At 44.3% G+C, this 23,940-nt stretch overlaps 1 protein-coding gene across 3 annotated transcripts; it reads right to left on the bottom strand.

The window, feature by feature from the left end:
- Positions 1 to 342: 342 nt before the first annotated feature.
- LOC144783118 (sushi domain-containing protein 6-like) lies at positions 343 to 22,738 on the bottom strand. Of its 3 annotated transcripts, none has more exons than XM_078662263.1 (5): positions 22,661 to 22,738; positions 14,820 to 14,954; positions 14,066 to 14,272; positions 9,833 to 9,980; positions 343 to 1,295 (listed from the first exon to the last, which is right to left on the bottom strand). In XM_078662263.1, the coding sequence occupies exons 2-5, from the start codon at positions 14,932 to 14,934 to the stop codon at positions 950 to 952; spliced, it is 816 nt and encodes a 271-aa protein (XP_078518389.1). In that variant the 5' UTR covers positions 14,935 to 14,954; positions 22,661 to 22,738; the 3' UTR covers positions 343 to 949. The 3 variants fall into 3 exon arrangements, with proteins under 3 accessions (XP_078518389.1, XP_078518390.1, XP_078518391.1); XM_078662264.1 differs by lacking the exon at positions 22,661 to 22,738 and adding an exon at positions 22,615 to 22,637; XM_078662265.1 differs by lacking the exon at positions 22,661 to 22,738 and adding an exon at positions 19,967 to 20,055.
- Between the last annotated feature and the right edge of the window lie 1,202 nt (positions 22,739 to 23,940).

Raw genomic sequence — 23,940 nt, 5'->3', positions numbered from 1 at the left:
GTGCTAGAGAACCCACTAGGGCGCCAAAGATGTGCAATGGAAGAAAAGGTTTGATGAATTAATCAGAAAAAATATATAAAACGTGTACACAGATCCAGTAAAGCCTTCTTGGTAGCACAACCTTAAATGAAAACCTGAGAAGAGTGGAGAGGGCTGTCCTCCTCTAGCATAAGCTGGAAGGAACAAAGTCTATTGCTCTTCCACCCTCTTCCTCGAAAGTACCTCCGGTCACACACTAGGAAGGGGGTTTATTTCCACTTATCAGCATCTCCTTCAGCACTCCCACCATGAAGTTTATTTGTGACAAGGCATCACCATGACAAAGTTTAGAGCACAGAAGAATTTTTTTTAAAAATCGACTTTTATTACAAAACATTTTTAAAAAAATATAACATTTCAATAAATTAAAAATATATATATGGTACAAAATCAGTTTTTCTTACACATATTCCAGAAGTGAGTGGGAAGTGTGTCCGGCACATATTCCCCAACCTCCAAACTGTTCACTTGCAGAAACAAGAGCACCCTAAAATGTAAAGGTCCCCCACCCGTCCAACACCAGTCTTTTTTTAAATTTATTTTTTACCAAGCCCCTAGCCCAGTAACCCCGCTTGTAAACAGAATCTCTTTGTTGAACCTCCGACTTTCAAACTGGGTTCACCAATGTGCGGTCCACTCTTGGACAGTGTCTGCACCCGAAAGCCTGGAAGTACTGTACTCTGGCAAAAGATCTCCTCGTTGAAGAAAACAGCACTGCCCCACGACCCGGTATCCCCACTTCAGGGCCATACAATGCTGGATTCAACTCGTTCCCAGGACCTTTAGTTGGCACCAAGAAAGCCCACCAACAATCTCAATAATCAATGGTAGGCATAATCTAATGGCAAAGAGGCAATTACCAAAAGAGGAGAATTCAAGGTAGTGTCCAGAAGTTAAGCCTTGTACCCCTCTATTTGTCTGCTGGAACCCCAAGGAGGAAAGGCAAGGGAGAGTTTAGGAAAGTCCCCGAATCACCACCTGAAGATGTTCCCCGCACTGCAGCCTGCACCTCCTCATAAGACGGGGGTGGAGTGCAGCCTCCTGTGTGTTGGCTGGCTCCAATTGGCATGTGGCCTGTAAAAATGTCTTGTTGCACGAGATCCTCTTCAGCCAGGATGAGTGGCAGTGGTGCATGGAAGGATGTTGGAGACAAAGGGCGCCCCTGTGACCCGTAAACTGCCTCTTCATACGAGGGCAGAGGGACCGGACACCAGTGTTCAGTGTGCAACTCTGCCTCTTCCATACGGTTATAGTCTCTGTAAGGAGAAGGGTCGTAACAAAATGGTCAGGTCAAATATTAGATCTCAGTTTACAAAACAAATCTACAAAACACCCAGTGGCAGCTTAAACCAAAATGGTAGATTGTCAACACTTTAATCCCCCCCCCACCATACACCACCCAGCAGAGGCAGCCTGTTGATCCATCGAGGCAGGCCTCCCACTAACCCAAGATAGAGAAAGACAAACACCCAACCCTTACTCCAGGAACAACCTTCATCTGCTTAAAAGCTAGAGTCCTCTAGAACAGTTCTTTCCTCTCAACTTCCATCAACCAGCTCCCTTCAGGGTTTCTTTGAGGCATGCCATCACATGCTCACCACCTCACCAAAAAACTTCAGTACATTTCCTCGAAGAAAACGGTTGCCCACCTATGAAACGTTCCTCCTTATCGCTCACCGGTTTAGATTTCTTGCGCCCGATTCCAAATATTATTAAACTCGGTAGTATACATTTTCCAGCAATGGGTCTTACGCTAGACATCAGCAAACCTTCCTAAAACAAAGTAGCTAACAAAATTAAGAAGTGGTAGAGGGCGTTGGTCAGCATTTCCCAGAATGCTAGAAAGTTTCCTTCAGATGCACACTGCCAGGCAGAGTCCAGAGCATGTATCCCACTATAACACTAATGCACATATCCTTTGCAACCTCCAGCTACTTTTCCAAGCAGAGTACCTCACTTTTATTCCCAGGCTGCTATTTTTTACTAGTAAACCAAGTTAACATTCCTAGGTTGGTAGAAGTATATGTCTAGGAAGCTTAATATTATTAATATTAAAAGGATGCAAAATTAAGATGAGAGTTGGGCGTTTTCAGGGTGTGGAGGCAGCAATGAGCAGATGATGAATCACAGAAGGGATGCTCTACAGAACGTCAGACTACTCTACAAGATGTCTAGCAAGACACCAGGTATAGAGAAAAAATACCCTTCTGACTGAGGCACAGAGGAGAGGAGGGAAGCATTGATAAGTTTGACTTTGCATTACGTATCTGCAGACTATATATGAAAAAATCCTAACCCCAGGTTAATTATATTAAGTTTGATGCAAATTTGTCATGAGGTCAAAAGTTCTAAGGGGGTCCCAAGTAAAAGCTGCATTTTTTATTAGACCTCCAACAAAAGTTTTGTAACACATAAACCCAAATTGCTCGACTGGTGTACACTAAACCTGGTTCGGCTTTGTATGGTGAATAGCCCTTACACATTTTTTGAGGGAAGCAAAGAGGCAAAACCTAGGGATGTCATGCCGACAGGGTTTGTGGATCATTTAAAAAAAACATAATACGGATGTTAAGTCGGAATCCGATTGGATGGAACATTTTATATACACGAATCGTGTCACAGCGCATGAACAGCAGCCACGGCCCGTGGAGGTCTCCCATCAAACACTGAATGGGGGAGAGGGGGGTAGGGAGTAAGTGGTAGTGCTGCCCTTTTACTTGGACCATGGGGAGAGGGAAGAGTGCAACCCAAACACATTTTGAGAAAAAAAGTGTGAAAAACACGACTTCATCAGGCATTTTTGGAAATGTAAGTTCCAGGGAGGTGTAGGTAATATGTAAAAGAGAATACCATTCATGAAAAGATAGGGTTGTAAAAGAGTTGTTCGCAGGGCCTAGAAGGTGAATACTTCCTATACCAAACCCCAATAAGCATCCCATCATTCTCTGGATTCAAGGGGAATAAACACAGCACTCCTCTGTACATGGACCATGCCTCAAAAGCTTGGGCGGGATCATTGAACAGACAAAGCAGCAACTACCTGTGAGCAGAGTGCGCTTGGGTACATTGTGTGGCCAAAGAGCAGTGCCCATTTGATACTGCCATAGGTGTTGCCCAGCAAGTACGGTGGGCAGGGGTACCGGCAAGAGGCACCAGGTAAAGTATCATTACTTTACAATGGAGGGGGAAATAAATAAAATAGGGGACCTTTATGGGTCGATAAGTTCAATAAATTTTTTTCCAGACTATTAAAAGCAGTATTACAACTGAATCACCACGATCTAAAAATCAGACTTTCCAATACGTATGTGGACATGGAAGGCTCTAAATGAAAGCGCAAGGCTGCAGTACCATTGTCCAACTCTGCTGTCCCTGCGAAATCCTAATTAACACAAAGGCTGGGGCAGTTACACTAAGAAGGAATAGATTTATTTTAATACAACAAAGCATCTATATGGCTGTAGTACTGATATTGGACATCTATGTAAACCGTCCATCAGCAATTATATCTGACTAAAAGTCAATCAATTGCGACTTCTGTGAAGTGCTAAATTATATACAGAGATACCATGTGTTGGGTCACCTAGTCACGCACTGGTGGGGAGTATTTCAGCCAACCACAGCTGCGATACTGTTTGTGAAACAAAACCTTCAAACCACTGTCCACTCAACTGAATAGGTTTTAGAGAAATTAAAAAAGTTTAGAATGACTAGCAACTGATCGTCAGACAACCATAGCTTCTCACAGTTTTATTTTTGTTTTTTTTTATAAACCAGGGACTGTAGATAACTCATTCCACCCTAAAGCAACACTGCTCAACAACCAAGTAGGCTCTTTTTTGTTTGGAAAAATAACCTGTCTGGGTATGAAGGTAAATAAAATAACCACACAATACATCCACACTCGCTTCGCACAAGGATTTAGGCTGCATTACTCCAAAGTTTCTCCATAAAAAACTGTGCTCAAAGTCCACCACTTGTCATGCCAGCTTGCTTAATCCATTCCTGGGGCCACTGCTTAAACAAGCCCTTATCGTGTCTTTGCCACTGCCCCAAATGCAAATGGAACAGACTGGTCAACCAGAGTGCGCTGAAGAGTGTAAATGGACCAAAAGCACCGTCAGTTTTGGAACGGATCGCTCAACAGGTTTACTGAGAGTATGCTTTGTATCCGTCCCTGCTGCTCTAAATTAAATGGTAATTGGGAAGCTATTCTACAATGTGACTAATGCAGTGTTTGTAATTTGCGTTTCGACTAGCGAAGGAATTCCATTAACAGAGAATGGCTCAAGATGGCGAGACATCAACCACACAAGTGATGCTTTCATGCTAGCATTAAAAGAGCAAATAACAAACTGAACACAGTGACCAAGACCAAAAGAATTTACATTTAAAGGTCCAACTTAAGATGGCAGAGTCCTCTCGTACAAAGATAAAGCAGCAGTGGGATAAAACTGTAAGGAAATGTACTGATGGGTGTACATCAGAAAAGTCGGAGTTGCAAGAAGTGAAATCACTCTATCCTTGTAGAATACTTAAGCCAGAGCTTCTGGAGGTAGGTTTGCAACCCACTTGCCCTGAAGTCCTGATAATTACCACCAAACAGCAATGGGATATGATAATTTTGTCACTAATAAATTAAGTAAGGTATACACATTCCTAGAACAATCGAATCTCCTGCCTGGGGGAGATTTGCGAACAAGTATTCATAAACGACATTACAAAAGGATACGAAGAGCATTTCTATACATTGGATGCGCCAGGAAATGGCTGTTCAGGTGTTAACTTGAAAGCCAGAGTGAACGAATGTCAGATCAAGAGACTAGGAAATGCAAATTCAGATGGTTGCTCTTATTCCGATGCCAAATCCAAAGACACTTTAGAAACAGGCACTCAACTTCGGATCAAAGAAACACATGAAAGACTCCATGCCAAGTAACCCCTCTTGCTTTTCCCTTTCGAAGAGCGGAAGTGGATAAATGTGCTCTCAACTCTTCCTGTCGCTCTGTAAGAATCAGATGCTCCTAAGTCACAAATGGCTTTCTAAGGGACTTGCAAAGTAACATGGGAAGGGGGAAACACTGGAAGGCGTGGACCAGTGTCCTATGGACATCACCAGGAGTGGCACTTCCGAGCTCTATCAACGGACCGTTCTGCAAGCACTTGGCTTTGAATAAAGACTCAAATAGATCAACCTGTGGATAATTCGGTTTAAGGAATATGGAATTTAATATCTGAATTGGATGGTAATCGAATGTGTAAAAATCATGCAGAGCATGCCACTGGCTGGTCTGTCGAGCATCTCTTTCTTGCTAGGTGCGTGGCAATGCAGCATCTTACTTAACTGCATCAATTCCACATTTCGACTACCAAGTATCGGCACTTATTTGAACGTAGTGCCCCAAGCTTGTTAATGTACAGCATTGTCACTTCATGTCAATATTTTAGCACTTATCTTCCCTAAATTAATGGCCTGCAAATCCAGACAATAACCTGGAGTTTTAAATTGTTGATAAGATGCACCTGGTTCTCCACAGACAGCAGGCTACTATGAGAAGCAGAAAATGCCCTAATCCTATCCTCCCAAATATATAATGGACTATTCTGTATTCATGGGGAGTTCTTCCTAGAAGGAAAGAAGATAGCTTTCATAACTGGCTGTGGGCATCGCATAGACCACCAGTGAAAGTTCAAAATATGCAGGACAGAGTCTAGAGGGGTTTTACCTTTTCGCATAAACAGCAAACCTAACAGAAAGATGTTGCATCTCATTGTGTGCAAAATGGCAAACATCCATATATGCACAAGGCCGCAATCCGAAACCAAAAGCAAGTGACCTGCAAAGTCATTTACTGTTAGAGTTTGTGCCCTGGAGGAGGTTCACTGGTCAATAAAAAGTTCCGATGAGCTGAGTTTGCTGGCTCTAGAATGTGATCATGAAGAGCTCATGGGCCCTCCACTAGTGTGGATGATCAAGTGGATATTTTTCTCTTCATGGGTAAACTACTGATATTTTGGATTAACAGGTTTGTGCCATGCAATGCTGGTTTTAATGTTCTTTTGCGTCTCACTGGAAGAACGTTCAACTGTAAATGGTCTGAAAAGGCACTATGACAGGCAGATCTTAGAAATATAAATGAGGCACATACCAAAGTTCTCAGAGCCCCACCACCACCTTATAACCCCAAATATGCTCGAGGTAACGGAGAGTGATTTACAGTCAGTCTCTACTATGCGATGATCACTTATGTCCGAGCAACTCCTAGCAAGACCATATGTGCTTTTGAGTGAATTTGGCAGTGTACTTGGTAAGCTAACTCTACTTCATTCTCTTCAGTAACTAGCAGAGAAATATAGGGTTTAAAAGATGTACAAAGTGCAAAATACGCGAGCTTCTTATCGCGAGGGTTGCTGAAGTTTTAACTTCCCTACATGCCTAGGAACTGATCCGATACACTTTTTCTAATTTGTCATTGCACATTTCTATCCACTTTTCCTCAGATATTAAAACAAGGAGGGAATTACTTTGTAGGGCACCTCAAACTTGCTTGCTTTAAAGTAGTTAACATAAAACTGAACCTAGGAACTTAGCTGTGGATTGTGACTAAGCATGAGCGCAAAATCCGCTACGCTCGCGGATTTTGCGAATTTTCGGTAAATCCGCGATCTCTCGCGAATTTACCGAAAATTCGCAATCCGCGAGCGGCGGATTCCGGGGGCAAAAGTTCAAGCCTTGCTGGCCTGTTGTAACTAATTTACGATGGCGCCGGCAAGCTGCCACGCCATCCTAAGATAGTTACTAAATTAGCTTCAACAGGAAGCTCTAATAGATAAGATAAAGCAGGTCATCGAGCGCCTGCTTGATTTTATCTATTAGAGCTTCCTGTTGAAGCTAATTTAGTAACTATTTTAGGATGGCGCTGGCAGCTTGCCGGCGCCATCGTAAATTAGTTACAACAGGCACAAAACGGTGGCGTCTTCTTGAATAAATATGAAGGGCAGGGTTCATTCTGGCACGACGGTCCTGGCACAAAAATTAAACCTCAACCGCAGGCACTTTCAGATATCGATTAAGCATGTGCCCTAGTTGAAGCTTAAATTCAGTGACTCATTCATCTGCCCAAATCGTGAGCGTTGTCAAGGCTGGGCAGATGTGCCTTCTTCCTAAATATACCATCGAAAATTAGGTGTGATGCTGGGCAGAGGCCTTTGCATTCTTGACTTTCACGAGCGCAATCCTCGTGCTGTTCCTGTGGCCAGGAGCTTCTGTATCTTTATCTGCTGCTCTGATCGGTCTCTGACGTTTTATACACACAAGAGGGATGTGCACTCGCATGGAAGCGCCGTCCGTTTGGCCCCGCCCACACACTAGCGGTGTGCACCGTCTTCCCGCCATTTACCCACTATGATGGGCAGCTCACTCAAGGGACCCCTGCGCCCTTCGGCGCAATTGCATAGTAACACACACCTGGTCGCTGTAGACAACTCTCTGGCACTTTAGGCAGCTGTAGTGTAGTAAAAGCACTATACATCTACCCAGAGGCCTTTGCATCTTTCATCTGCTGCTCTAATCGGTCTCTGACCTTTTATACACACAAGAGAGATGTGCACTCGCATGGAAGCGCCGTCCGTTTGGCCCCGCCCACACACTCGCGGTGTGCACCGTCTTCCCGCCATTTACCCACTATGATGGGCAGCTCACTCAAGGGACCCCTGCGCCCTTCGGCGCAATTGCATAGTAACACACACCTGTCGCTGTAGACAACTCTCTGGCACTTTAGGCAGCTGTAGTGTAGTAAAAGCACTATACATCTCTCCAGAGGCCTTTGCATCTTTCATCTGCTGCTCTGATCGGTCTCTGACCTTTTATACACACAAGAGGCATGTGCACTCGCATGGAAGCCCCGCCCCAAATCCGCGGATACGCAAATCCGCGGATTTTGCGGATCCACGATCCGTGAATACGCAAATCCGCGAATCGTGGATCCGCAAAATCCGCCCATGCTTAATTGTGACAAGCAGGTAACTGGGAGACATAGGAAGGTTACAAATCATTACATCAAGTATTACATAATCCAGGGAGCTTTAAGATATAGCTCTTGCAAGACAAGCGTGTGATCCCAGTGACTTCTAAATCAGTACCTTCCAAAAACTCAATTTTGCCTAGTAATCCTCTTTTCAGGTTTATACCTATAACTACTCTGCTTTTTGCAATCGTTGATCTTCTATCATCTCCGGTTACACACTATCCCCGCCGGCCCTTCTTTATGCAGCTTGGTGCCCCACTTCTGGACCACGCACTTCTCTCAACAAGCCCTTGCGATTCCTTAACACAATTTTTAAAACACTCCTGCTGACCCCATTGTGCTCAGCAGGTTTTTGCCTCATTTCTATTATTCTGTTTTCAATCAAGCTAATGGTAAAAATGAATCCAACAGTTCACATTCTTGGATTCAATTCCCTGCTGGACATCGCCTAATCCGGCTTCGACTCCTCACAAAGCACGGAATCCACTTCAGTCAAGGTACTCCATGAACAAAGAATGTTGGCAGACCAGGGGAAATCTGCTGTTCTGTTCCTTACTAGATTTCTCTGAAAATTGCAATTCCATTTCTCATGGATTGCTTCCGACACATCTTATAGAAATTGATGTATATATTGCTCCGAGCTAGCTTGGATAAAGGACTCTCTCACAAATAGAACCAAAGTTATCTTGCCACTTTTAGGTTTGATGTTAAGACAATCACCATTGGAGTTGCACATGGGTCAGCACTTAGTCCTACTCTTTTTTTTCATTAATGTTTATGTCCATCCATTGGCTTCACTTATTTGCTCCTTCGGCCTAAAGGCCACAAACTACACCGAGGATACAGAGATTACTCTACACATCCATAACATAGAACATTTTTTTTTTTTTAATGCATGTCTGCAGTGGTCAGTGGGATGGGTCACAACCAGCTTAACCTGAACACTGACAAGAGAAAATGTCTGATTATCCTATGTCCCTAATCCACCTCTTTCCAGTCTTTAGTTGTCTGATCTCGGCAACTCTTCAGCTCCTGCAATATCAGAACGCAGTCTGGGTTTTATTCGGATCACAAGCTTTCCCTTTCCAGTCCGGTTAGTAAATTATCAGCGACCTGTTTTTTTTCTACTGAAACTACTCTGAAAGATCCTTCCTATTATTCCAGCCACCAGACTATCATCCTTGTCCAGTCTTAAGTCATCTGGACTACTGTGTCTCGCGGTTTCTTGGGTCCACAACCTCTATTACTTCAACTACAGGTGATTCAAATCTTTGCTGCAGGCTTGGCAACTTCTTCCTCAATCTTCTTAATCGGCAGCGCTTTCCAATTTACACTGGCTACCATTACAAAGAATTGCTTTTAAATCTATTTGTCCGACTTTGAAGGCCTTCCTTTCTTGTGCCCAGTTTACCTGCAGCATGCATTCAGACAGTACCGTCCATCTAGCATCCTTCAATCCTAGGAGGTAAGGCTTTGTGCCAACCCCAGGATCAACAGGGTTCATGCGGGTGGCAAAGATTTAGAACTCCCTTCATTAACTGTTATGCATGACTCAACACCGCCTTCCCTTTCCATAAAGTACTAAAAAAATATTTTTTTTCTATTTAATCCTTGCCATTAATTCACCACCCACTCTGTATTCTGTCCAATCACTTAGTGCCACGACACCATTTGCTAACCTTAACACTGTAGAAATACAATTTACACTACATTGTGGAAAAGTGTGATCTCACAAACTGCATGTCCGAATATAATCTAGCTCTTACCTGCCGCACTGACAAGAATGACTCTTGGGCTTTACCAGAACACAGACCAAGCCCATCAGCAGCAAACCAGCCACGGTGGCCGCCACAGCAGCTACAAGCGAGATAGAAGGCCCAGGAATCTGGCTTGGGGGAATGGAGTCCTTGTACCCTAAAACAGAAATACCCAGTTAGAAGTTTCCAAATGTTGGTATTTCAGTCAATAAAGCACTGGTTTGATACACATTTTAGTAATTCAGCAATATGACACCTGGGTTCTCTCTTTAAGGTCACCATAACAACAAGACAAAAGTGAATTTTAAACAGAGTTCCCAGAGAATGAAGGCCCACTTAAGAGATACTATGTAAGAACCACAAAGCGTCTAACCCCACACTTCCCAAGTCCCATTCTTTTGAAGAGAGACAGCTAAGGACTGAGCTATACTTTAATCCCTGGGGCAGAAGATAAGAGGCCAAAAATGAGATTAATCTTCAGTACAGGTGTTAGCAGCAGAAAGCCATCTTGTAATACCTTTTTAATAGTCACACGAAAGACTGTGGGAAATAATGTGTATGAGTCCTATCAGCATAATTTTTTCAATACTGGAAGCACAATAGCCCCACGTAGGAGTAAATATCACCCAGCTCACAGAGTGAATACATCTGGAATAGTGGTGACACCAAGTATACATGTCAACCAAAACGACAGTTTGTTCTAGTCAGGCACCCTAAATGAGTATGGTCATAGGAAGGACTTTTTCAGCTTACAGCGGAACACTTCTGCTTTCGATTCCATGTCTAAGTAGGTAACTTTTTTTATTTATTTATTTTTTTTTTTATTTAAAGGTCTTGGTTGACAGCGCACGGGGGTGTAAGACCTGTTACGAGTACTTTAAAATATACAAAGAAAGGGCTCCACTTCGCCCTGAGGAAAGTCTCTCTCGCCGCAGGCCATTTATTGCCTGGGGCATCATTCCACCTCCTTTGGAGCATTTGGATTGCAAAGCATGAGGCATATGGAGATAGAGATGATAAAGAAGGATATATATATATATATATATATATATATATATATATATATATATATATGCTCAAAAAAAAAAAAAAAAAAAAAAAGGAGAGAACTCTGGGTAGTTCTCAAATTTTGGTGGAAAGCAGCCCCTGTTAGAGCACTCAACACCAGCGACACTCTAGATCTGCTCACCTCAAATGCCTGTTTTTCTATCAAAGTTTTTAAGCATAGGATTAGCAGAGTGCTATCCACGCCGAGATAGAATAGGACAGTCTTTAAGCATAGGACTAGTACAGTGCAGTCCTTGCCGAGCTGTAAAATTTCAAAAGCCATTTATCACTCTTAAAGACCCAGAGTTCTCTCCTTTTTTGCATAATTTATGCGTCACTGTATGCCTGAAAGGGTTATATATATATATATATATATATATATATATATATATATATATATATATATATGATGGATGGAAGGAGATGATGATACGGAGAGGAGGAGGGTGGAAGTCTTGCCATTCGTTTCACGGTCAGCAATGTAATGCAATATTGCAAAGAAGTGCTGTTGATCCAAATGCCTTTGGTGCTTCAATTTCTAGAAAGCTTAACTTCAGGGATCTTAGTTCCAGAGGATTGTGACGGATGCGGCACATAAAGGAGACAAACGAGAATCCATCTAGAGTTGGGGTCTTTGAAGCAGGCCACGGCTCACAGAAGCATTGCAGGGAGAATTAATCAGGCTGTTACTTTTCCAGAAAAACGAAGACAGCTTTTGCTCCACTAGAGGAGAGGTCTTCAAACCATGGAGTGGTCTCTTTTTGTAGTAGGCAAACAATGCTTGGACAAGAAAAATCAAAAACATTCTGTAGAACAGAGGTGTACCCATTTACAAAGTCTTCTGAAATTGGACATGGTCGTCCAGACAATCTTGCTTGTGAAAAAAATAAGTGCGAGCAGGGGGCGTGATGGTTTCCCTTTTGGTCCCGTGCTGGGATTGGCTAATATTTGGGGCAACAAGCGGTTTCAGGAAGTGGCAAGAAGAAAGTCTTGTACTGCCTATTCTATGGCCCGAGGGACTACAGGTTGCTGAGCAACCTTACTTCAGGAAATGGATTCTGGATTTTCGTCCATTGCATGTTGCAGATATGGAGCCTGCTAAACACGCAGCAACGCTCCATAATGTGGACTAGGGAGAGCCAGCCTAAACAGTATTTAGTGGAATCTTCCCAGGTTATTCCAACTATGGCAGAGTTGGTGTTCCAATGGCAGAAATCTGTGATGCAGCAATTTGGGCATCTCGCCACACGTTTATGACTCCTAATAGGTTTTTGGTGGAGGGAAATAATTCTTATGCTTTTGGCGTGCCAATTATGGAGTTCAGTGGAACTAAACCAATTAAGTTAATCATGATTGCTCATTTTGAATGGATTAATGTTTTGAAGCATCAATCTTGTCTGAAAGCATTTAATTTGAAACCGATTACATGATTCAGCATCAGCTCACAAAGTAATGACTTTGACGGGGAAGTCAGACGTGGAGGTAATAGCCGGTTATTTACCAGTCATTTTCTTTATTGCGAGTAAAAGACTTCCCTCCCTCCCATCCAGAGGGAGTATCGGCATCAGATAGTTAGCTTGGACATACAGGATGTGAAGTCAGTGTGTTGACAGTTTATACCAGAAGACTGAAAAAGTAGGTCGCCATATTGATAGGATGTAAACTGTTTTTGGCCTAGCTTGGTGATTATTATGGTGGAAAGAGCCTACGCTCAGGGGGTAATGATTGTGATGGGTAAGTCAAAATAATGAATATTGAAAGTAAGTAGCCGGCCATCAGATTCGTGCTGGATTTAAAATGCCTTTTTTAAATAGCTGAAGGGTAGTTTTTAGTGTGTCCTAATACAAACATTACTTCACTCCCACAAACAACAATTCCAATAAAAATTAAACAGTGACCTTCTAAAATTGTACTTACTAGCAGTTTTCACCAGTTTCTTAGTAACCCTACAATTTTCTTTTAAAACTTTCTATGTCCTAACAAAATTCCACAGAGACAGTTCTAGTTTTAAGAATGTTTTTCCCCAATTCAATGAATAAAGTTTTTTTTAAATGAACAGTGGCGCACTCAATTAAAAGTTAAGCTATACGGAGTTTTGTATAAATGCAGTTAATTTAATCCACTTCTGGTCTCTTGAAAGTGCACCGATAATACACCAGTAATAGGCTTCGATATAGAAGTCACTGGGCAGAGTAAGTCAGGATCTTGTGGGTACAGTCCAAAAATGAAGCGTAAGCGAAAGGGACATGAGCAACTGATAAAGTGGGGGATAGGCAGCAGCACAAACAGAAAACGCGTGAGCGAGAGAACACAAATTGGAGTGGGGGATAACAAAAAATATTTTTTTTTAAAGTAGAACGATCTGGGTACAAATGAAAATGTACATAGGGGAACTAACGAGCAAACAATATGCAGACCTCAAATGGTGGGCGTGGAGCATTCTGAAAAGTGAAAAATAGGGTGAGGTGGACAGCTTGGAAGATTGAAAATAGGGACAGGCTGTCTGTGCACATGATAAAGAAACAAGCACTGGAATGGTTTCTCTACCAATTAATTAGTTTTACAGTAAACTGAAACAGTGCGTCTTGTATTCGGATAAAAAAAAAAAAAAAAAAGAATAAAGATTGTCATTTTGTATGCAATGGATTGTGAGGGATAATGAATTGCAGAAAACAAAAAAGGTGAGTGTAGAGGGCACTTTTTAATATGAAACACATTGCATCCTCCACTGCAATGTAACTACTCCCTGGGTGGCAGAATAACACATCAAACACCCAATAGCATTCGGTGAGATGTGTATACGCCATGATCCGTGTAGTGACCGACATGGTCTGAAAGCAATGGCTGAACGGCTGACCCACTGGATGCATACATGAGCAAGAACAAGGTGCACGGGGATGACAGGGAGAAAAGACAAGTGGGGGCAAAACCAAGTGGCAAAAACAAGGGGTGGTGCAAAGGAAGGCGAGAGAGACAACTCCACAGGCACAAACAGAGGCGAGCATGGGGTTAAGGGAGAGACACAAACTAGGAAGAATGGAGATTATAGGATGGGGTGGGGGATATGAACGTTTGGGGGAAAAAATAATAGATCAAAGCTTGTGAACAGGAAACTGGCACATGCAGATATGGCGAGCAGAATAGGGGCGAGAGAGAACAAATAAATATGCACGGTGAAAGAGGCATGGCACTCACCTGGCGATGGATGGCACATAATATCGGTGGGGCTCCATTTCCCCTGCCGGCACCGAGCACTCGTCACCGGGGCACTGAGGGTGAAGCCGGTGTCGCAGTAATAGTTCACCTCGCAGCCGGACACAAAGTGCATGCCGTCACAGAGCGGTGAACACTTGTAGGAGCACTTGAAGCCCCCATGCTTGAGGACGGGAGGCCTGGAACACACTAGAAGGGAAACAGAGGAATGAGAGGCTAGCATCATGGGACAGCAACAAGAGGCAATGTGTGCGGATCAGAGCATCAGCCAGGAGCCCTTGGGCCTGTAGGGAGGAGCATTTTTAGGACCTCAATAAAACGTAGGACAGTTTGTTAGATTTGAGGATTAGAAATGAGCCCTTGGGGCTGTTGGGAGGAGATTCCAGGGGCATGACACGACCTCATGTAATATGTTTTCAACTGGTCCTTATGCAAGTCAAAAATTTGCCGCTTGTAACCTTCAGTCCTTATGTTTGAAACTGGGTCCTATGTAAAGCGCTCTGACACCTTCGGGTAAAGTTCGCGCTATATAAAATCGCACAAATAAAATAAATAAAACCTCAATAAATGTAGGGCAGTTTATTAGATGTAAACACCTCTCCCATCACATTTGGGGTACACAGTGAAGTGAAGTGAATTCACCTAGGCTGTAGCAAAACGGGCCTGCCTTGTAAGGCACGGGCAGTGGGGGGGGGGGGGGGGGCTTTAATAGGATAGCCCTGTGATGGGGACTTACCACTGCTCTTGGGGATGACAGAGGCGCAGTCACACAGTGTCACTAACAACAAGGCGGCAGGCACGGAGCGGGGCCACAGGTATGGTCCAAGGCGCTCTCTTCCGTCTCCCAACATTGTACTGTTGCTTGATGGATCTAGAAAACAAAACATTTACCATGAAACTTGCTGTCACGACATGTTGCCTCACTGTTTGCATGGTTTCACTAGGTCTGGGGTGTGTGCAAGGAGCGCACAGCCAAAAGCAGTGACAATTCAGTGGAGAGTTGGAGATAAGCATTGGCTAAGGTTGTGCAGGGACCATACACACACCAGTTACAGCTAGCAGTCAAGATAATGGACTGGATAAATATCGTGGGGGCTGAGATACAGGCTGCATTGATCGGAGGCGGTGGGCTTAACAGTGCAGTGCCAATCTAAACCAGCAGGTGTCAACAAAAAGGCACTCCCTGCCAAGAAAGGTCATCTTCCATCATCAACTTTGCAAGACAGCCCACGGGTGAGGGAAGAGAACAGACAGCCCCTTCCCTCGATATACCTTTTCCAGGATAGCGTCTGCTGCCCAAGCAGGTGGTGGTGGTAATAATAATAATAATAATAATAATAATAATAATAATAATAATAATAATAATAATAATAATAATCTGGAACCATCAATTGCACTTTAGTCAAACAAACAATGGCCCTGCTTGACATACACTGACTCTAGTAACAAGCCTTTGCAAAGCCAATAGGTCTCGCCTTTGCAAGAGCTATTGGCTTTGGCGATATGCTTTAGCAATGTTGGACACCAGAGTGGATGCTGTTTACCATGGCTAAAGGTTACTGGGGTAAAGGAGAGTGTGGCGTGGAGACTCAAAGTGGAGTGTTATGGATTGGCATACAGTAGAGTGGAGTGTTGTGAAGGCAAGAGAGTGTGGTAGAGTGGATGGCCGTAAAGTGGAATACAGTATCAGAGTTAAGTAGAGTGTCATAGGGCGGAGTGGAGCAGAGCAAAGTGGAGCGGCGAAAAGGGTGTTTGAAAGAGTGGAATAGTGTGTCACAGAATAGAGTGGAGAAAAGTGGCATACAGGGAGCTGCGTAGTTGTATTGTAGAATGACATATGGTAGCGCCGAGTGGCATAGGGTGAAGTAGAGTGTCAGTGGAGCCGAGTTTAATAGAGTGGAGCATCGTACAGTGAAACAAAGTGGCCTAGAGTTAAGTTGCGTAAAATACAGTGGTGCAGAGTAACTGGGAGTGAAGTGCATTGGCTTTGAGTATAGTGGTGTAGAGTGCAATGGTGTAGAGTAGTGCAGAGGTATAGAGTGGCGTAGAGTGCAGTGGAGTAGTGTAGAATGCAGGGGCATAAAGTGGTGCAGAGAGCAGTGACAAAGTACAGTGTTGCTGAGTAGAACAGAGTGCAGTGACAGAACAATGGTGTAGTCTGATGTAGCCTGCAGTGACAGAATAGAATGATGTCCAGTATAGCGGCATAAAATGCAGTGGTGAAAAGCAGCTGGCGTAGATGCAGTGGCGTCGGCTGCATTGTTTGGAGTAAAGTGGTGAAGAGTGAAAAGGCGTAGAGTGCAGTAGTTTAGAGTACAGTGGCGCAATGTAGAGTACAGTGGCATAGATTGTTTTAGAGTGTAGTGGATAGTTGTGCAGGGTACAATGCAGTGGCGTAGTGCGCAGTGGCATAGAGTAGAATGACAGCATTGATTACAGTGGCACAGAGTGGAGTAGGGTAGCGTAGAGTGCAGTGGCATAGAGTAGATTGTTTCAGAGTAGATGCAGTGGTATAGAGTATTGGCATAGAGTGCAGTGTGGCAGAGTGGCGTAAAGTGCATTGGCACAGAGTGCAGTGGCTTACGTATATTGTTTCAGAGTAGAATGGGGCAGGGAAGAGTGAATTGGTACAGAGTGCAGTGTTGCAGAGTGGAGAGGCCTAGATTGGAGTAGTGTAGAGTATTGTATAGTACAGTAGGGTAGAGTGCTCTGGCATACCGTAGAGAGGTGCAGAGTAGAGAGGCATAGTGTGTAGTGCCGTAGAGTGCATTGGTTTTGAGTGCAGTAAAATGACGTAGTGTGGCGCAAAGTAGAGTGCAGTAGAATTCAGTAGCATAGTGCAGAGTAGAGTGCAGTAGATGGCAGAGTGGTGCAGTGTAGAGTAGGGTGGCAGAAAGTAGAGTGGCAGAGTAAAGTGAGAGTGCAATAGTGTGGAGTAGAGTAGAGCATAGTGGCACACAGTGCAGTAGTGCACAGTAGATTAGCATAGAGTGCAGTGGCATACAGTGTATTGGTTGTGAGTAAAGTGATGTAGAGAGCACTGGTGTAGAATGGAGTGGCGTAGAGTGGAATAGAGCAGTGTGTGTCATAAAAGATTGTTTCAGAGTAGAGTAAAGTCGTGTAAAGTGCAGTGGTATAGAGAAAAGTGTCTTAGAGTAAAATGTAGATTAGAGTGGCTTAGCGTGGACTGCGTAGAGTGGAGCGACGTAGAGTAAAGTTATGTAGATTTCAGTGGTGGAGCGAGCAGTGGTGCAGAGTAGAGTGGCATACAGTTAAGTGGCATAAAGTGAAGTTGTGCAGAGTAGAGCAGAGTGGTGCATTGTGGAGTGCAGGGGCATAGAGTGGAGTGATGCAGAGAAAAGGGGCATAGAGTGGTGCAGAGTGCAGTGGCTTAGAGTGCAAAAGATTTTCAAAGTTGAGTGGTGTAGAGTAGAGTGCAGTAGGATAGAGTGCAGTCATGAAGACTACAGTTTCAGAGTGCAGTGGTGTAGAGAGCATGATGTAGAGTTCAGTGTAGAATAGAGTTGTAGAGTGAAGTGCCGAAGAGTATAATGATGTAGAGTGACATAGCGTGCAGAGGCAGAGTAGAATTTTGTAGGGTATAGTGCCGTACAGTACAATCATGCAAAGTAGTTGGCGTTGGGTGCACTGGTTTTGATTAAAGCAGAGTGAATGCAGTGGTTTAGAGCAGGGTGGTGTAGCGGAGAATGCAGTGGCATAGAATGGAGCAGAGTGACGTGGCCTGGAGTGGAGCGGTGCAGATGAAAGTGGAGCAGAGTGGAACGGCCTAGACTGGAGTAGCGAAGAGTGCAGTGGTGGATAGTAGGGATGGGTGCACTGGCATAGAGTGGCGCAGAGTTGAGTAGAAAGGCGTTGAGTGAAGTGGTGTAGAGTGCAGTGATGTAGAGCAGAATAGGGTGACAGAGTGCAGTGAGAGAGTACAATGGAGTAGAGTGCAGTGGAGCAAAGAAGATTGGCGTAGGGTGCATTGGCTTTCATTAAAGTAGTATAGAGTGCTTTGGCATAGAGTGGTGCAGAGTGCAGTGGTGTAGATTAGATGGTTTCAAATTAGAATGCAATGGTGCAGAGTAGATTAGAGTGGTGTAGAGGAAAGTGGCATAGAGGAAAGTGGCATAGAGGGCACTGGCGTGTAGTAGAAATGGCCATTACATTTGCACTTACATACAGTTTTACCGATAAAAGTATACAGCGCACAAAAGATAATGTGATGAAATGTCATCGCCCAATGTATTGAATTGTTAGTCAGCACAGTTCATTTACATTTTGTCACGTGCCAGAAACAAAAATATTACATCGCACAGCCTTCCTCAAGGAGTCCCCTAGTAGCCAGCATGATTGGCACATAAATTCCATCATTTTCAAGTCAGAAAGAAAAATAAAAGCCAAGCTTCCTGGAAGACACAGCCTGAGGTTTAACCTCAGTCTTTGAATGCATATCAAATGCGATAAGATAAAAACAAGATTTAAAAGTCTGTTTACAGAAAGCAAGTTCGTAAAAGAATACAGTAAACAAGGTTTGAGAAATGGGAGGGACGCACTCGCGCTGGACAGCCTAAAGCAAATAAAGCCAGAAAATACGAGTTACAAACCACAAAGCCAGTGGTAAGGAACTGGAGGAATGCATTCCTAGGTCAACTATAGGAATGCCCCCAAGATGTCTTTAGCAAACCAGACAGCTGTGCTGTCTGGCAGGTTGCAACCTAAAAAGGACACCAGACGACATACTTTGAAATACTGGTGTGCATGTGTCGTCCTTACAGGATATATATTGCGCACGGACCTGCATGACGTGGGTATGCTAGTCCAAGGTACATATGCTCCCCAAGTCTTATCAATGGGTGCAAGCATGGGGACGGTGCAGGAATACAGGCATTCCTTGTAACAAGAGGTGAAAGATCTCGCAATGAAAGGTACTCTAAACCACCCTACAGTTGCACTTTTTGGTTTAGCCTGTGATTTATTTTCCTCTTGCGCATTTTAAATACTGAGCCATTGTTGGGGACTTCATGTTTACGCTGATGTTCCACAGTAGAGCACCGCATTTCTCAGTCTCGTGGATTACATTGCCAATCATCAAAGCCACTGAAATGAGATGGGGAATCTACCCATTTTGGGGAGGGAGAAGGAGGGCCACAATGCTGCTAGAATGCAAAAAAAAGCAACACTCCTTGACAGTCTGAGATTTCAAGTCATTTTATATTCAAACAAGACTACATTTTCACTAGCCACCAATACAAAACCTGACTGCGTAGCTTGTGAAAATTGGGTTAGTAAAACAGGTGGAATGCTATTACAGGGGAGAAAAACAATTCACACCACTCACAAACAAAAGCACATCAAAGACCATTTCTAAAGGTGGCTAGGGTGCGAGATGTCAAGCAGTTAACTTCAGTTTGCCAAAGTCACAACCCCCCGAAAAAGTAGCTCTAAATCCAGAGTTCGCTCAGACTCCGGGGCAGGAAGCCGCCTGCGACAGCACTGCACTCGGCTGTGGTGCAGACAGGATGTGATCCGCCTCTGTGGAATCTGACTCAAACCCGGGCATTGCCGGCTTCTGCCTGGGTCTCACGCCTACTCGTCTGGGCCAGGAGCCCAGCACAGCCTGCCACAAGCCCACGGAGCAACTGCTCCATGGAGGCGGCGAGTCAGCCTGGGAAACTCCGCGGCCTTGAGAGACAGCGTGAGTCAATGCCTGCTGACCCACCAGAGACAGCAGACCGCGTCCATGCCGTCTCAATGTGCAAAATCATGGGACACCCCTCGATTTCAGAGTGGAAGATGGCAGGCTACGACTGACAAGGGGAGGCGAGCATCACTTGACCGGAGCATGGGGAGGAGGGAAAAGCACGCGCTGCAACTCACCTAGCTCGACACCAAATGACACTGCGATCTGATTTACAGCCACAAAGGCGCCTGCATTATCAAGCGTCACTGGGAGGTTAACATGCAAGACAATGCAACAAGGCAGGAGGCAGCATGACCGGGGACACAGACAAGATCCATCCGTTTCTCTGGGGGCGGAGTCAGGTGGAAGAACCAATCGAATCAGAAGACTATCCAGACTATCCTGCAAGACTGAATACACTAGAGGTGGCGGGGTGACAACACCATAACCGAGGGCAAAGACTATTGGAAAGGTGGGGGGGAGGGGTGTTCCCAGAAAGTTAAGTGAGCACTAAAAAGGGGGGGGGGGGGCGTTAGGCCACAAACATGTGAACCCTGGAGGAAATTCCGGTTATCCAATCACAGCTTGATCTAATTCCTCAGTATGGATAATCCAATTTACGTGCCCAGTCAATGGGGAAAACGGCACGTGTAATGAAACAGACTGAGGACAAGAACACTAACAATACACGGAATGTTTAATTTGTGTGCAGACCAGTTATCTATACGTTTAAAGTTGCTCGTGATTTGCACATGGGGGTCTCTGTCTGACAGGTCATGGTGGGTGAGAGACACTGAGCCGGAATACAGCCTCGAATGGCTGAAACTTTTGAAAAGATTACACCCATCAATTCAGAGTTTCCCTCCAAACAGCAAGTTTTAAGTGGGGTGGGTCCTGTAGGGTTTTAGACCTGGCAATAATTAAAAACAGACGATTCCCTGGCGCTCTATATATACACCCACGCCTCTAACTTTACTAGGAAAAGTACTGATCTATTTCCCAACTATTGACAGAAAAACCCTTAAGGTTTTTAATACAGCGCCTGGAGACCCCACGGGTGATTAGCCGAGCTTTACACATCCTGTTTAATTTGATTACAGCATTGTTTACATTTTACTTAATCTTGCATTGTCCAGGAGTATTTGCTTTTTTTTTTTTTTTTTAAACAAAAAGGTTGCGTTCCTGTATTGCTGTTCACTAAACATATGACTCATGATTCAGCACATACTTTGAACTGAATAGCCTCTTTGTGTCTGAGTGAATTCAGGTGGTAGGTGGGCGTTTACGGGCCACGATGGAGAGCTCTGGGGGTGGAGGCAGAAAGCAGTGCACGTTTCCCACAGTGCTTAATACAGCTGTGTAAACTATATGCTCATTCCATCTGCGATGGCTGCCTACGTGCCAATCGTATTGGTGGGAAATGTGAGATAGGAGATTTCAGAAAGGAGTGCGAAAAAAAAGGTACATGTCTAACAGGGTGAGACACTAAAGAAGAACAGTGGTACAAATGGGGGGGGGGGAGTCTGCAACACTCCAAATGCCACCACCCCTTTCACAGACCTTAGCAGAGTTTAATACAAGGTCTCATTTTCAGAATATAAACATTTCCAATGATAAGTATTCACAACAAAATCACTGTGGTTGTTCATTTGCCTGATACAACTTACAGAAACTGGCAAAGTCAATGGGTCTGGCTTGTTTCAGGCATACGCTTGTTGAAGTGTGATATGTCTGGAGCAGTAAGGGAAAGGTCACAACGATGCATTCAAATAGACTTGTCAGGATTTTAGCTGACATGGTTTAAGCCATACTCTAAACAACATAGGCCAAGTCTCTTGTACAAGATTCCTACCTTTTCGTCCAATTAAAAATGTGGTGGGAAATAAAAACCACACACAAGTGTAAATGGTCGCTGAATTTCGCAATAAAGGAGGAGTTGGTAGGGGTAATTGACACAAACCAGCAAGTGAATGACCCCCTGCCAGCCGGATCAGGGATTGGAACAGGAAGGACGAGGCTACCCCGTGAGGAGGGGGCGTCGAAAACAAAGAGGAGGGAGGGGCAGCGAGGACAAAGCGTAGCACTAGACATGAAACAGAAGAGATAGGGGGAGGCACAGAGGTGTTTGAAGTCTTATCGCCGCTCCAACCTATATTACCTGTTTCCAAATGCCTCGCACCCCCTCTAGGACCAGTTCTCCTAATGAAGGCGGGGCGGAGGGGCTTCCTGTCATTGTGATGCGAGGCACTTAACAATGTTCAAGGGCAGACTGGGGGGGGGGGGCTATGTCTGATAGCTGTTTAGGGTAGTGAAACCCCCCAAACACATGCCTTGTGCCTACGTAGACAAAATAACTATTACAACACTGACACAATTGATCAAGTACACCGTCCTCAACAAAGTGCTACAAATAAAGGGACGTTTTGTCTCGCCGTTGCCTACGTTAAGCATCAAGCCTTTGTTGACCCCCACAAGTCCGGGCAGCAGATAGATGGTTTATATGTAAAGGGGGCTCTCCCGGTAACACCCTGTCGCCCAATAACGGACAGAGTGCATGCACGACGATATGTCACCGTTAAAAACAATTACATCTTCCACAACCACACCAGGGGTGTATTGAAAGCCTAAAACGAGTCACTACACAACGTTAAGCGTGGAAATAAAAATAAATATTACAAGCAAATAAAAAGTGAAAATCACGAATATAAAAGTCGTGGTGTTCAGACTATGAACCATTTCGCCCCAAGGAATCCAGCTCCCCGCACTCCTGCCTAGACGACAGTTTTGCCACTGAGCTGATGTCATTGTGCGTAATGCTCTGACGTCACGACTGCCGAAAGCTTACCTCACAAGAAAACCCCCGCGATGACGTAACCAGCTCTTTGTCTTACCTGCTCGCTCGCTGCTTCTGATTTGAATCTATATTTTCAGGCAAGAAAAGGAACTTTTAGCAGCACAGTAGCCCCGCCCACCGTAGCGTCATTCCTCGGAAACTCCAAAACGTATTGGCTTTCCGAGTCACAGTGGGAGGGGTGTGCTGGTAAGAGAAAACCCACGCGATGACTTCATCGCAGATAGGCTGCGCATGCGCTTGCGCGAACCCTTTGCGACCGCTCACGATCTTCAATTGTTTCGGATTGAATTTCGAAATTAAGGGGATTAGTGGACATGTTGCCTAATAGACTGAGATACTAGGGCTGCTGTAAGTGTTTTTGTTAACATACGTGTCCTCCAGGCATCTGGGTGTGGCGTGGACTACAGCTACTTTTCGACCCAGACTTCTCCAGTATATCTGGGTAAAAGTACAATTTTCCCCAAATCGTCCATGGGGTTTATTACATTTTCAGAGTTTAGACCGGGGCTATTGTGTGGAAAGCTGGAAATGTCCACAATAGTGCAAAACTGGTTTGATGTTTTGAGACATCATTATAGAAATAGTCATCCCATGCTCATACACAATAGGGGTGACTAGTTCATTGGGTCCAGGATTTTTCTTAGCATTCTGGGACTTGTTGTAACGTGTATGCGTAGCCCCCAATAAACTCGGCATAAACAAGCGTCGTTTGCATCAACTAATGATGTTATCTCTAATTAATTTGAATGCCCACCATGGTCACGAGCTTTCTCTTAGTGCTTGCTGTGCTGTTACCTAGGGGGTTCCCATCTAACAATGGGGAAAACACCTTTGGGCGAGAGGGGGTATTGTCTTTTACACTATTTATGCAGTCGTGTCACGCCTCCTATCCTCTAGGGCAGGGCTCTCCGAAGGTGGTCCTGCACGACCGACCCATGCCAGATTTTTAAGATAACTACATTTCGGGGATATGCTAAAAATCTGGCATGGATCAGTCCCTCCAGGGCCGACTTTAGGAAAACCCTGCTCTAGGGGATCGCTCTCATCCAATCGTCCCTGTCCGTTGTTTCATAATAATCTCTTGTGTCGAAGGAAGTTGAACCATCAGGCCAGTATGACAATGTGTGCCGGTTTCTGTTGATCGTAGCTCACTACCATATAATTAAAAACACGAGTGAGACGATGTAGACTCTGTATGTCTATTTTAGGAACATGTTTCTGTGCTGATAGTCTTGCTCTGTACAATTAGTGAAAAGCCCCCATGTAAAATCGAAAATCGTCAATCAGCAGTCATTGTAAAATCAGAGCTGCAAGTAC

Source organism: Lissotriton helveticus, chromosome 9 (assembly GCF_964261635.1).
Source record: "Lissotriton helveticus chromosome 9, aLisHel1.1, whole genome shotgun sequence".
NCBI classification, from domain to species: Eukaryota; Metazoa; Chordata; class Amphibia; order Caudata; family Salamandridae; genus Lissotriton; species Lissotriton helveticus.
This window is presented reverse-complemented; position numbering and strand designations above follow the sequence as displayed.